The 14,083-nt window shown below is 39.9% G+C and overlaps 1 protein-coding gene across 1 annotated transcript in view; it reads right to left on the reverse strand.

The window, feature by feature from the left end:
* EML5 (EMAP like 5) overlaps positions 1-14,083 on the reverse strand; it is a 219,618-nt gene that overhangs the window by 33,296 nt on the left and 172,239 nt on the right. Inside the window, exons 29-31 of the mRNA XM_049769917.1 lie at positions 8,866-8,944; positions 6,690-6,819; positions 2,976-3,074 (exon numbers count right to left, since the gene is read on the reverse strand). Coding sequence (XP_049625874.1) covers positions 2,976-3,074; positions 6,690-6,819; positions 8,866-8,944 — 308 coding nt within the window. The remainder of the gene's footprint in view (positions 1-2,975; positions 3,075-6,689; positions 6,820-8,865; positions 8,945-14,083) is intronic.

Raw genomic sequence — 14,083 nt, forward strand, 5'->3', positions numbered from 1 at the left:
GTAGGGCATTTGCTTTGATGCAGAAGGATGGTGGTTCGAATACTGGCATCCTATGTGGTCCCCCAAGCCTGTTAGGAGTGATTTCTGAGCGTAGAGCCAGGAGTTACCCCTGAGCGCTGCTGGGTGTGGACCCCCCAAAAAAAGATTTCCTGAAAGATTGTGACCATGACATTTAACCAAAAGAAAACTACAACACTAATATGTTAAATTTGTTTTATGAGAGAAGAAAAACACAGAGAGCAGAGTTGGAAAATAAAGAGCATATTTTAGAATTCTATTTACCATGGAGATTTTTTTTGAGGGGAAGGATATAAGAGATGCTTGTATCTTCAGTGTTAGAATAATATATCATATATGGTAGGTCCTCAATGAATCTGTTGAACAACTGAATATGTTCAATAAAAATTATCCGAGCAACAACTAAATGTCAAGAGACACCAAGGTAGATTTTCCTGACCAAAATGGTAGTATGACCAAGAGTCTTATTCATAAAGAGTGAAAACAGGACTTGAATTCAAAATAAACTGGCACAGAGGTTAGACTTATTGTCTTATAATTTGCATAGACAATCTGAGACTCTTTGATCTGATTTGGGGGACTAGAGAAATAGCTGAAAGGGGTAATGTGAATGCATGTGGGAAGCCCAGGTCAGTTCCCAGAACAACATGGGTACCCATCACCCCCACTAGGAGCAAACCTAGAGCAATAGGCTGGAAATTGTTTCTGACTATTGCTAGATCTGGCCCCCAAAGCCAAACCAAACAAAAACAAATGACTAAAAATTTTTCCAAAAGGAGTTATATAGAGGTCTATGCAACATAACTATAAGAAAATCAGAGAATAAGTCTCAAATGATTAATTCTTGTATATAAAATGTATCTATCAAAAGCATAAATGATCTTTATAAAGATACCTTATATACTCGGGTATAAGCTAACCCAAGTATAAGCCGATTTCCTAATTTTACCCTTAAAAACTGGGAAAACTTAGTGGCTTGAGTATAAGTCAATGTGGAAAATGCAGTAGCTACTGGTAAATTTCAAAAATAAAAGTACATACCCAAAACAATTACAATAATTGAGGAATCAGTAAATAAGTAAACACATGATTACATTACAATACACAATTGTTTGATATACTGTATACCATTAACATACCACCTTAATCCATAGTATTCAATGGCAATTTTAATGAAGTGAATAACATTTAAGATAGTAAAGCACTGTAAACTGTAAATAAATGGTTAAAAATCCTGAATCCAAACCCCTGATTATAAGAATTCAGGATTTATAAACATTTATTTACATGACTTTACTGCCTGAAATGAGTTTTTCACTTAATTAAATGTGCCACTGAATATTGTGGGTTAAATAGTTCAGTGGCATACAGTTCAGTTCAGCCACCTACCTCTTCAGCTCGGCCATGACTTGTGGAATGAGCTGAAGCACCACCCCTTCCAGCAGCCAGCCGAAGATGACTGGAGACTACGTGCATTTGATAACCTGTATAGCCCGAGTATAAACTGAATTTGGGCTTTGTGCCGAAAAAACTCGGCTTATACTCGAGTATATAGGTAATTGGAAAGCTAACTTAGCAATCAAAACCCACTAAGCACCAATAAATCCAATCGTTGAATGATTGCAATCCTTTTAGTAAGCTATGAAGATCTGTGAAGATCTGACTGACTAAAACTATTATGCAGTATATGTAGTGATCACTGATCAGTGAATGAGCCTAAACAGATATGCTATTCTCTCATTATTTTGTTCGAAGAGTGTTATTTCTGTTATATTCTCAATGGAGTCAAAAGAGCAAAATAATTTCTTGGTTTTTGGGCCACACCCGGCATTGCTCAGGGGTTACTCCTGGCCGTCTGCTCAAAAATAGCTCCTGGCAGGCACGGGGGACCATATGGGACACCGGGATTCGAACCAACCACCTTAGGTTCTGGATTGGCTGCTTGCAAGGCAAACACCACTGTGCTATCTCTCCAGGCCCGCAAAATAATTTCTTAACAAGTGACAAATTAGATACTGGCACAATGGTTAGATCATTTGCTTGCAAGAACCTGACATCCCATATGGTCCTCTGAGCACTGCCAGGAATGGACCCGAGCTCAAATCACGGAACACCAGTAGGTGTGGCCCAAAAACCAAACCAAAACAACAGGTGACAAATTGGATAAATCCCCCAAAAGACATTTTAAAAAAAACTGGGGGCACACCTGGTGGCGCTCATGGCTTATACCTGGCTCTGCAATCAGTAATTACTCCTGGTGGTGCTCAGGGGACCATGTGGGATTGAACTTGTGTAGGCCTCATGAAAGGCAAGTGTCCTCCCCACTGTGCTAGAACTCCAAGCCCAGAATAAGCATTTTTAACATGGAATTGATTTGCTTCTCTCTCTTGCCTAAGTCTTATTGGAGCAGATATGTTGCTTATTCTTTTAGTCTGGCTACTTTTGGGGCTCTTATTACTGACCTCCTCTAATTTGCCTTTTCACTTTAAGTGCTGTCAAATTCAACCATTTTTATGGACTAGAAATTTCTGCTGAAGGTGTAAGACTATTTCAGCTACTATTACATTTAATTTTTTTTGTTTTTGGGTCACACCTGGCAGCACTCAGGGGTTACGCCTGACTCTATGCTCAGAAATCACCCCTGGCAGGCTCGGGGAACCATATGGGATGCCAGGATTCTGCATCCTTCTGCATGCAAGGCAAATGCCTTACCACTGTGCTATCTCTCCAGCCCTAAATTTAATTTTTTTAATTGTGAAACAACTCAATGAAGTTGAGAGAAAGTGAGAGAAAAGTACGTGGAAGCTAAGAGATGGAAGGACTGGATGTGTATTTTATATTTTACAAACAAGTATTTTGAGCAATACAGATATATATTAGACTTTGCCTAGGATGTTGAATTAATTTAAATAAGACAACTGCTTCAAACTGTTTCTTTTTAAAATATAGAAACATACCTACTTGGCCAGTCGCTACCACGTTGATAAATTTGGGGTGCTGATTTACAGTGAGGCACAGAATGTCATCATTATGCTCCTGATAAAAACTTTGTGTCCCTATAAAAAAATTGAGAATTAAATTTAAATACTTTAAGACATGAGTCAGATATACTAATCCATGACAAAAAGCCACACTGCTTAGCTCATTTGCTGATCTCATGCATATTTTGGGGGGCCCTTAATATACATAGATCATCCTAAATGCAGGCCAGGGAAATAATTCAAAAGGGCTGTGGGCTTGAGGGGCATGTGGTGACATCAAGCTGCCAAGCTAGATTATTAGAACTGCATGATTTTCCTCATGATCCCTATAGTGCATATTTGGCCTACTGTCCTTTTTTTTTTTTTTTTTTTTTTTTTTTTGGTTTTTGGGTCACACTGGCAGCGCTCAGGAGTTACTCCTGGCTCTACGCTCAGAAATTGCTCCTGGCAGGCACAGGGGATTCGAACCACCATCCTTCTGCATGTAAGGCAAATGCCTTACCTCCATGCTATCTCTCTGGCCCCCCCTACTGTCCTTTTTTCAGACAAAAAAAAAGTGAAACAAAACAAAACAAAATCCAAAACATCACTCACTGCTCCCCAAAAAAATTTATCTTCTTTAAGCAAACAAAGTTCCTCACATTGCACCAGGACTACTACTACATCCATCTGTAGGTAGTGATAGTGAAGGGACCCTAGCAGACCTGGTTTATGTAGGAAATAACGCAGGTAAGTTTGTGTAAGTAAAACAGTGGTGGGAAGTGAGGCCAGGATAGTATGTAGGATCCATGTTATAAGGATCAAAAAGGCAAAGAAGGGGCCGGGAAGGTGGCGCTAGAGGTAAGGTGTCTGCCTTGCAAGCGCTAGCGTAGGATGGACTGCGGTTCAATTCCCTGGTGTCCCATATGGTCCCCTCAAGCCAGAAGCGATTTCTGAGCGCATAGCCAGGAGTAACCCCTGAGCGTCAAACGGGTGTGCCCCCCCCCCAAAAAAAGGCAAAGAAAATAAACAATTTGACATTAAATCTATCTAGCATTTATCTTAAAATTTCTCTTCAGTGTTAAATGTGTTTAATATCTTCCAGGATGGAGAGTTCCACTAAAGGAATAAGCAAGCAACTACATACTCTGGTGTCTGAAATAGTACACTGGCAAATTAATCTAGACTCTTCCTAGACTATGCTCACAGAAAATCATTCTCAGACTGGTGAGGAACTAACAATGAGAACTGAAGTTGCTGCCCAGTCTCCCTATGGCCTCTCTTCTAAATTCCATCAAAAGAAAGGTGACCTGAACCAAATGAGAAGAAAGAAATTTCCAGTGTAAATATAGAAACATGTTTACATATTCTTCCCTTCTAGTTTAATTGGTCTTATTATTCCCTATTAATATTATCTCTAAACATATGTAAAGCTTCAATAAAAAGAATTTTCTCTGTAATTAACACTGTATGTTTCAAGTAAGCATCAGTAAAAAAAATTCAATGTGGGCTGGAGTGATAGTACAGCGGTAGGGCATTTGCCTTGCACGTGGCCAGCCCAGGACAGACCCCAGTTTGATTCCTGGCATTCCATATGGTCCCTTGAATCTGCCAGGAACAGTTTCTGAGCACAGAGCCAGGAATAAGCCCTGAGCACCACCGGATGTGGTGCTCAAAAACAAACAAACAAATCAGTGTGTGTGTGTGTGTGTGTGTGTGTGTGTGTGTACACGTATATATGTGTGTATATATATATATACACACATATATATATACACTTATATATATGTATATATATATTGGTTTTTGGGTCGTACCTGGTGACGCTCAAGGTTACTCCTAGCTATGCACTCAGAAATCGCTCCTGGGGGGACCATATGAGATGTCTGGGGATTGAACCACGATTCATCCTGGGTCAGCCGCGTGCAAAGCAAATGCTCTACCACTGTGCTACTGCTCTGGCCCCAATGTGTGTATATTTTACAATAAAATCCTAAATGTATTTTAAGTGACCTATGTTATTAAATGAAAAGTTGCCACTGATTTTTGTAAATACCACTGCATTCTTGAAGACACCAGAAAAAAAGATCATATTGATGATCAGTACAGACCAGAGGATTATGACTCGCATATCCCACTCTACCTATTTAAGGACAGCTTATTGGAATCAGAGCAGTGGCGCAAGAGATAGGGCATTTGTTTGTCTTGCACGCGCTAACCTAGGATGGACAGCACTTCCATCCCCCAGCATCCCATATGGTCCCCAAGCCAGGAGTAACCCCTGAGTGCTATTAAGTGTGTCCCCCCCCAAAAAAAAAGAGACATCTTATTGAAGGGGAAAAGTCAGAAGTGTTTGAACTATAAAATGTCTACTTGTATACTTCTTTTTTTTTTTTTTGGTTTTTGGGTCACACCCGGCAGTGCTCAGGGGTTATTCCTGGCTCCAGGCTCAGAAATTGCTCCTGGCAGGCACGGGGGACCATATGGGGCCCCGGGATTCGAACCGATGACCTCCTGCATGAAAGGCAAACGCCTTACCTCCATGCTATCTCTCCGGCCCCCTACTTGTATACTTCTAATGTTCAGACTCTATGAACTTTGCAATACAAAATTAAATACTGAATGTTATTCCAAGGATTAGGACATCATTGATTATCAGATGTTATTGAGAACTTTACTGGATTTTAATAATTCAGTTAAAAATAAAAATATATTCACAATGGAATACTGCTTGGCTATAAGAAAAGATGAAATCATGTATTTTGCTGCCACATTGAAGGATATAGAAAGTATCTTGCTGAGTGATGTTAAGGCAGGAGAGGGACAGAGAAGATGATTTTTCATACATGGGATATAAAAAAACATAGAAAGCGAATTACAAATGCCCACAGAAAGGCAACTAAAACTGATGACTGAGAACTGGTCTTCAGAAATGAGTTTACAGTGAATGGGAGGGGAGGTAAGCAGACAGTCTAGTGGTGTGGTGTTGGGATGCTGAATGTATAAAATAACAGTATTAAAAACTTGGTGCTAGGGCCGGAGAGATAGCATGGAGGTAAGGCGTTTGCCTTTCATGCAGGAGATCATCGGTTCAAATCCCGGTGCCCCATATGGTACCCCGTGCCTGCCAGGAGCAATTTCTGAGCCTGGAGCCAGGAATAACCCCTGAGCACTGCCGGGTGTGACCCAAAAACCAAACCAAAACAAAACAAAACAAAAACAAACAAAAAAAAAAACTTGGTGCCTCCACCAGAAAAACCCCTGTAATTGTCACCCTCCATATTTTAGTCATGAGGATTGAACCCTGGGCCTACCACATGCAAGACAAGTGATCAAATCCTGCCCTTCGATTTTCCTGCATTAAACTCAACATTCTTTCAATTACTATCAGAGAAGAAAACCATCTTATTATTAATTTTAAAATTATGGGAGACTAGGATGAAGTCACAAATCATTTCACTATAAAACAGGTTTCCAACATATATTAGACTTTTATTTCTTGTTGTGACCTTTTAAGCATTTAGCTTTTTTTATTTTTCCTCTCCTCTGCTGTTACCTATTTAAGCTTGCAAACTAGGTTACCTGAAATCTTACCAGGAAGTTCTATAATATGAAATATTTATATTCTGAACCTAATACAATTTAATTATTTATAGTCTTAGCACAGAAATAAACGATTCTAAACAGGGACAGGGACTCAGGGATTCCTACCTGTAGCAACATTGTGCAGAATTCCAACGGATGCAGTGTGATATATGATATCATCACCATCATTTAAATAGTGAACATTATTTCTACAGTCTCTGCCTCGATAGCCAAAAACAAGCTCCAGCACTAGGTCCTATAACAATGGTAAAAAATATTACACAACACATTTGAAACAAATACCATTGCATTTCCACATCTCAACATTCAGTTACATTGCTGTACTGAACCATTTCTGGTTTCTTCATTTAGAACTGAGGATGCATCTTTGATGCTTTATAAACTTTAAAGAAATATTAAATTATATATACTTTTTATGTAATGTATGTGGGACAATGAAATTGAATTTTGTACTTTTCTTTATAAAATTATAATAAGGAGAAGGGAATTCTAAGAATTCAGATTTAAGATTTCATGCTTTAAACACAGATAAATTGTGTGTCCAAAGATGATTTTAACGTGTTTTTTTTTGGGGGGGCACACCTGGCAGTGCTCAGGGGTTACTCCTGGCTCTGTGCTCAGAAATTGCTGCTGTCAGGCTCGGGGACCATATGGAATGCCGGAGATTGAACCTGGGTCTGTTCTGGGTCAGCTGTGTGCAAGCCCCGATTTTAACGTGTGTTAATGTCAGCTAAAATATAACATCCACACAACTTACTTTTTTTTTTGGGGTTTTTTTTTTTTTTTTTTTTTTTTTTTTTTGGTTTTTGGGCCACACCCGGTAACGCTCAGGAGTTGCTCCTGGCTATGTGCTCAGAAGTTGCTCCTGGCTTGGGGGACCATATGGGACGCCGGGGGATCGAACCGCGGTCCTTCCTTGGCTAGCGCTTGCAAGGCAGACACCTTATCTCCAGCGCCACCTACCCGGCCCCCACAACTTACTTTTAATAGTCCTAAACACTACATTAGAAATATGTAAAAAAGAAATATGTAAAAAGACTTAAAAATAAGCAGGGGCCAGCGAGGTGGTGCTAGAGGTAAGGTGTCTGCCTTGCAAGCGCTAGCCAAGGAAAGATAGCCACCAACTGCGGTTCGATCCCCCAGGGTACCATATGGTCCCCCCAAGCCAGGGGCAATTTCTGAGAGCTTAGCCAGGAGTAACCCCTGAGCATCAAATGGGTGTGGCCCAAAAAAAAACAAAAAAAAATAAGCATACTCTCTGATCATTCAAGTTCAAGTTCTGGTAGCATATTCTGCTACTGAAAATATACATTTCACTGGACTATTGAGCTAAGTGGAGGAGGGAGAATGACAATCATATTCTCTCAGATTCACACCTTCATTTTTAACCTAATTGATAACAATTTTATGCTGTAGATAATGGGGATCACTAAATGTCTTGAAGAACTCTGCTGCCCATTCAGTTATCATGGAAGGTTTTTTTTAAGCTGGAAGTAGAGTCCTCACAGACCCTTATAGTGACTAAATCACACAGGATAAACATATATGATTTAAAATAAGCATCTTTAATTTATAAACTCAAATCACTATGTATAAAATATAGCCAAAGTGTTTCTGCACATATTTCCATTGTAAGTTCTCTGAGATACAGGACAGTGTTCTCAGAAAACTTAAGACATTATTTGTGGAATTTTGAGGGGGGGGTGAATAGCAATGGTCAAAAATTACTCCTGGCAGTGCACGAGGGATCTTATGGGATGCCAGAGATCCAACCTGGGTCATCTGTGTGCAAGGTAAGTGTCCTACTGCTCCATCCCCTTATGGAAAACTTTTTAAAAAAAATTGAGTCAAACATGGGCTGGAGAGATAGCATGGAGGTAGGGCATTTGCCTTGCATGCAGGACAATAGCAATGGTTCAAATCCCAGCATCCCATATGGTCCCCCAAGCCTGCCAGGAGCGATTTCTGAGCGTAAAGCCAGGAGTAACCCGAGTGGGTCCAAAAACCAAAAACAAACAAAAAAAATTGAGTCAAACAGAGCATATGAGCCCCCAACTCAGATCTGACAATTTTTGTAACCAGATTATAGAACCCAGGTCCGTCCTGGATCAGCCACGTGCAAGCCAAATGCCCTACCGGTGTGATATTGTTCTGGTCCTAAATGCAGTTATTTTCATAAAACCATAACAAGCTATAGAGGTCTAACAAATAAATAAATGGAAATAAATTCTGGAAGTCATTCAAAGAATGGGCTAGTACTGGACTGTGAGTCTTTCCTTACCTCAATGGGTCGTTTTTTCTTGCCAACGTTATTTGTCTGGAGTTTCTCTGGCTGTGGCGGGGCCCTGCTCACAGGAGGTCTGAAACAGGAAGTGGAATGAAGAAAGGGACCATTATCAGACATTTTTACCCTGAAGGCTCCCCAGCCTTTCCAAGATAATGACATGCCTTCCTAAAAACCAACCCATCCTGCATTCTTCACTCAACTGGACCCACTGTGTTTTCTAAAACAAGAAGGTGAACAGAAAAGATCAGAACCTCATTACATTTTACTTTCAATTTCTTTAGCTTGCTTGTTTCAATAAAAAGCATAAAAGCATAAACATAGATTGCTTCTGGGGGCCTGAGAGATAGCATGGAGGTAAGGTGTTTGCCTTGCATGCAGAAGGATGGTGGTTCAAATCCTGGCATCCATATAGTCCCCCGAGCCTGCCAGGAGTGATTTCTGAGCATAGAGCCTGGAGTAACCCCTGAGTGCTGCCAGGTGTGACCCAAAAACCAAACCAAACCAAAACAATAAAAAGGCATAGATTGCTTCTAACATAATTAGTTATGTGTTCTACCCCACAAAATGTTATGTTTTTCCAAAAAAGCCTGGGTTACTGAACTAAATAAATACCCCATTACCTTGCACTCACAGGTTTTCAGTAACATCTCAAATTCTAAAAATATTTCTGAATATTTTGGGGAGGGGTTATGTGTGATAGTGCTGGGGTATCATACAGTGCTATAGATCTGTTTTTTTTGGGGGGTTTGGTTTTTGGGTCATACCGGGCAGCGCTCAGGGGTTACTCCTGGCTCTATGCTTAGAAATTGTTCCTGGCAGGCTCGGGAGACCATATGGGATGCCGTCCTTCTGCATGCAAGGCAAGCGCTCTACCTCCATGCTATCTCTCCGGTCCCAGATCTTTTTTTTAAAGGTTACCTCCCATGCTGCTCAGAGCAATGTGTTTTACAATATCAACCCTAGTGCCTTGCACTTTCAAGGCATACATTTTTTAAAATTTGATTATTTTTAAACAATTTAATTGACTCACTGTGAGATATAGAATTATAATGCTGTTCATGGTTGAGTTTCTGTCATACAATGTATAATGTAGAACACCATTCACCAATTCACATTTCCTGCCACCAGTGTCCCCAGTTTTATTCCTCTCCTGCCCTTGCCCCTATCTGCCTCTGTGGCAGGCATTTTCTTCTCTTTCTCTCCCCTTTTTTCATGGCATATGTTTTAACACTTAAGCCATATCTCTAGCCCCTTGCTAAGATAATTTAAAATAATGTTTTATTCCAAGTCAGTTTTATTATTTAATTTTATTAACTGTTATGTGATAACTTTAATAATATTGCAATGTTATTGCAATAATTATTGCAATAATAATAAGCAAAGTATCATGGCAAAGCATATTTTAATTTTGTCAAGATAACATATATTGCCTATATAATTTTACAACTATAGAATGAGTATAAATTTAAAAATCTAACAATTAGATATTCATCTCAGGGATTTGAAGAGACAAACATGTCATGATGTAAAGAGTAAGAACACTAAGTAATACAGCTTACTAATGGTAAATATGAAAAGATGACACAGAAAAAAACTTCAGAAATCCTACAAAGACATTACCTGGAACCTCTTTTAGGCAGCAGATAAAAAAGAAAAAAAATTAAACACAAATTTAAATTTCAAACACAGTATTTTTTTTACAAGATAAGTCATATTGCATATAGAAGGTGTATTTTTTATGATCTCTCTATATATGTGAGACTTAAATGCACACAGCAATGTAGCAAGAATGGCCCAACATATGTGAGAGAATGGCAACATAATGTGAGAGCTGATTGACACAACTGAGATGGGGTGTGTTGGATTAAGGGTCTTGAGGCCCCTGGAGTGTTTACACTGGTGATGGTTTGGTGTTGGAATTATATATATGAAAGACCATTATTAATAGCATTGGAATCCAGGGGGCCAAAGTAATGGCACAGCAATAGGGTGTTTGCCTTCCACGCAGCTGACCCAGGACAGATGGTGGTTTGATCCCCCAGCGTCCCATATGGTCCCAAGCTAAAAGTGATATCTGGTTTTTGGGTCACACCTGGCAACACTCAGGGATTATTCCTGGCTCTACACTCAGAAATCACTCCTGGGTGCAAATCAAAACTACAAAGAGGTATGATCTCACACCACAGAGACTGGCACACATCACAAAGAATAAGAACAATCAGTGCTGGTGAGGATGTGGAGAGAAGGGAACTCTTATTCACTGCTGGTGGGAATGCCATCTAGTCCAAGCCCTTATGGAAAACAATATGGAGATTCCTCAAAAAACTGAAAATTGAACTCCCATATGATCAAGTTATACCACTCCTAGGGATATACCCTAGGAACACAAAAATACAATTAAAAAATTCCTTCCTCACACTGATATTCATTGCAGTGCTATTTACAATAGCCAGACTCTGGAAACAACCAAGATGCCCTTCAACAGATGAATGGCTAAAGAAACTGTGGTATATGGGCCCGGAGAGATAGCACAGCGGTGTTTGCCTTGCAAGCAGCCCATCCAGGACCAAAGGTAGTTGGTTCGAATCCCGGTGTCCCATATGGTCCCCCGTGCCTGCCAGGAGCTATTTCTGAGCAGACAGCCAGGAGTAACTCCTGAGCACAGCCGGGTGTGACCCAAAAACCAAAAAAAAAAAAAAAAAAAAAAAAAAAGAAACTGTGGTATATATACACAATGGAATATTATGTAGCCGTCAGGAAAGATGAAGTCATGAAATTTTCCTAAACATAGATGTACATGGAATCTATTATGTTAAATGAAATAAGTCAGAGGGAGAGATACAAAATAGCCTCACTCATCTATGGATTTTAAGAAAAATTAAAGACATTACTATAATAAGGCCCAGAGGCAATAGAGTTAAGGACCGGAAGGACCGGCTCACAATTTGAAGTTCACCACAAAGAATGGTGAACTCTATTAGGAAAATAACTACACTAACAACTAACATGACAATGTTAAAGAATGAAAGAAGTAGAATGCCTGTCATGAATACAGGCAGGGGTGGAGAAGGAGGGGCGCATTGGTGGTGGGTATGTTACACTGGTGATGGGGGGTGTTCTGTTTATAACAGAAACTCAACTACAAACATGCTTGTAGTCATGGTGCTTAAAGATTTATATTAAAAAAAAAGAAATCATTCCTGGCAGGCTCGGGGGACCATATGGGATGCTGGGATTTGAACCACTGTCCTTCTGCATGCAAGGCAAATGCCCTACCTACATGCTATCTCTCTGGCCTATGATTTCTGAGTGCATAGCCAGGAGTAGCCCCTGAGTGTCACTAGGTGTAGTCCAAAAACAAACAAACAAATAAAACAACAACAACAAAAAGCATTGGAATCCACTGAATCTCAATAAAAATTTGTTTTTAAATGTGCAATGTTTTATTTATTACTGCACATGTGATAAAACTGAAGTCACTTCATTAAAGGCAGGGAAGTCAGAGAAAGTTGACACAAAATTAAATGATAATTCAATGCGTTTTGTGTCTTATAAACATTAAAGGTTGCCAATTCAAAATTTTTACAGTGGAACCTGATTTTTCAACAAAATCCTGACATATATCTTTATCCTTAAGAATATGCAGTGATGCTAATTGAGAAGGCTGATGGGTATTTAAAACTGTGGCTGGAGAGAAAGCTCAACAGGCTCAAGCATGTGTCGCATACTGGAAGCCTGAGTTCCATCTCTAATGCTGCTGAGAATGACACCTAAGCACAGTCAGGAATAGCACTCAGGCACCTTCAGGGATGGTCCATCCCCCAAAGACAACCAAATAAAGCTAAGGCACTCAGCCTCTCCTAACTGGACTGTGTGGACTCCCCATGCAGTTTCTGTTGACTGGGCATAGTGTTCACTCAGGCTTATGATGGCCTGTAGGTTCTGCTAGGAAGGGAGAAAGCTTAAAACAAAAATTCCCATAACAATGAACAAAAGGGACCCAGAGGCACCACAGAAGCCAGTTCATCCTTTCTCCTACTGACCTAAGAATCTTTATATATTAGAGAATCCCTTTGCAGCACTCATGGTAACTGGGCATCCATGCACGAACAGTAGTTGAGACACAGGATGTTGCCAGATAAAAGTGATTTATACTTAAAATATCAATTTTATCCCCGTTTCATTTTCTTGCTTTGAAACAAGTGATTCCCACAGCAATTAATTATTCTTTTTTTTTTTTTTTTTTTTTTTTTTTGGTTTTTGGGCCACACCCGGCGATGCTCAGGGATTACTCCTGTCTGTCTGCTCAGAAATAGCTCCTGGCAGGCACGGGGGACCATATGGGACACCGGGATTCGAACCAACCACCTTTGGTCCTGGATCGGCTGCTTGCAAGGCAAACGCTGCTGTGCTATCTCTCCGGGCCCAATTAATTATTCTTTATGTAAAGTGATCTCCCCCAATCTTTTTTTTGTTCTGTGCTTCCTTCTAGACCCCAGTAAACTGCTAATATTCCTTTAATATGCAAATATCTGTCCTGAATAAGCGAATACTCTAGTTCCAAGGCTAGATTTGAAAGTTTTGTTTATTTATTTTTAGGTTTTGGGCCACATTTGGCAGTGCTCAGGGTATGCTCTCTGACTCTGCCCTGAGAAATCACGCCTGGCAGGCAGGCTCGGGGGACCATATGGGATGTTGGGAATCGAACCTGGGTTGGCCGCATACAAGGCAAACTCCCTACCCACTGTTTATCACTCAGGCTCTTAAAAGTTTTACTTCTATTAGGATATCTTATATTATATGTGTTTTTTGGGAAGTCACACCCAAACTTACATCTTTATAGTTCGACCCTCTAAAACAGATAATGGGTCCCTGATATCTGTCGAGTAACAAAGGAGTTTCTTCATAGTCTGGCCTCAGATTCCTTTGATCATCCTAATCACCCAGCATTTTCCTAACGGTACCTTTTATTTTATATTGTTTGAGTTTTGGTTTGGGGCTACACTAAATTTACTCATGGCTCTGTGCTCCTGGAGGGGCTCCGGGACCTTATGGGGTTGTGGGGATTAAGTTAGGGTCAATATACTATCTTTCCAGCCCCACTGATGGTACCCTTTTAAAGCTTCTAAAAGATTAACCATTTCATATTATATTATTCAAAAGTTAAAGTCCATACTATTTCATTAAAAGTATAAAGTAGTTTCAAAGAGTA

The sequence above is a fragment of the Suncus etruscus genome, chromosome 3 (assembly GCF_024139225.1).
Source record: "Suncus etruscus isolate mSunEtr1 chromosome 3, mSunEtr1.pri.cur, whole genome shotgun sequence".
In the NCBI taxonomy this organism is placed as follows: Eukaryota; Metazoa; Chordata; class Mammalia; order Eulipotyphla; family Soricidae; genus Suncus; species Suncus etruscus.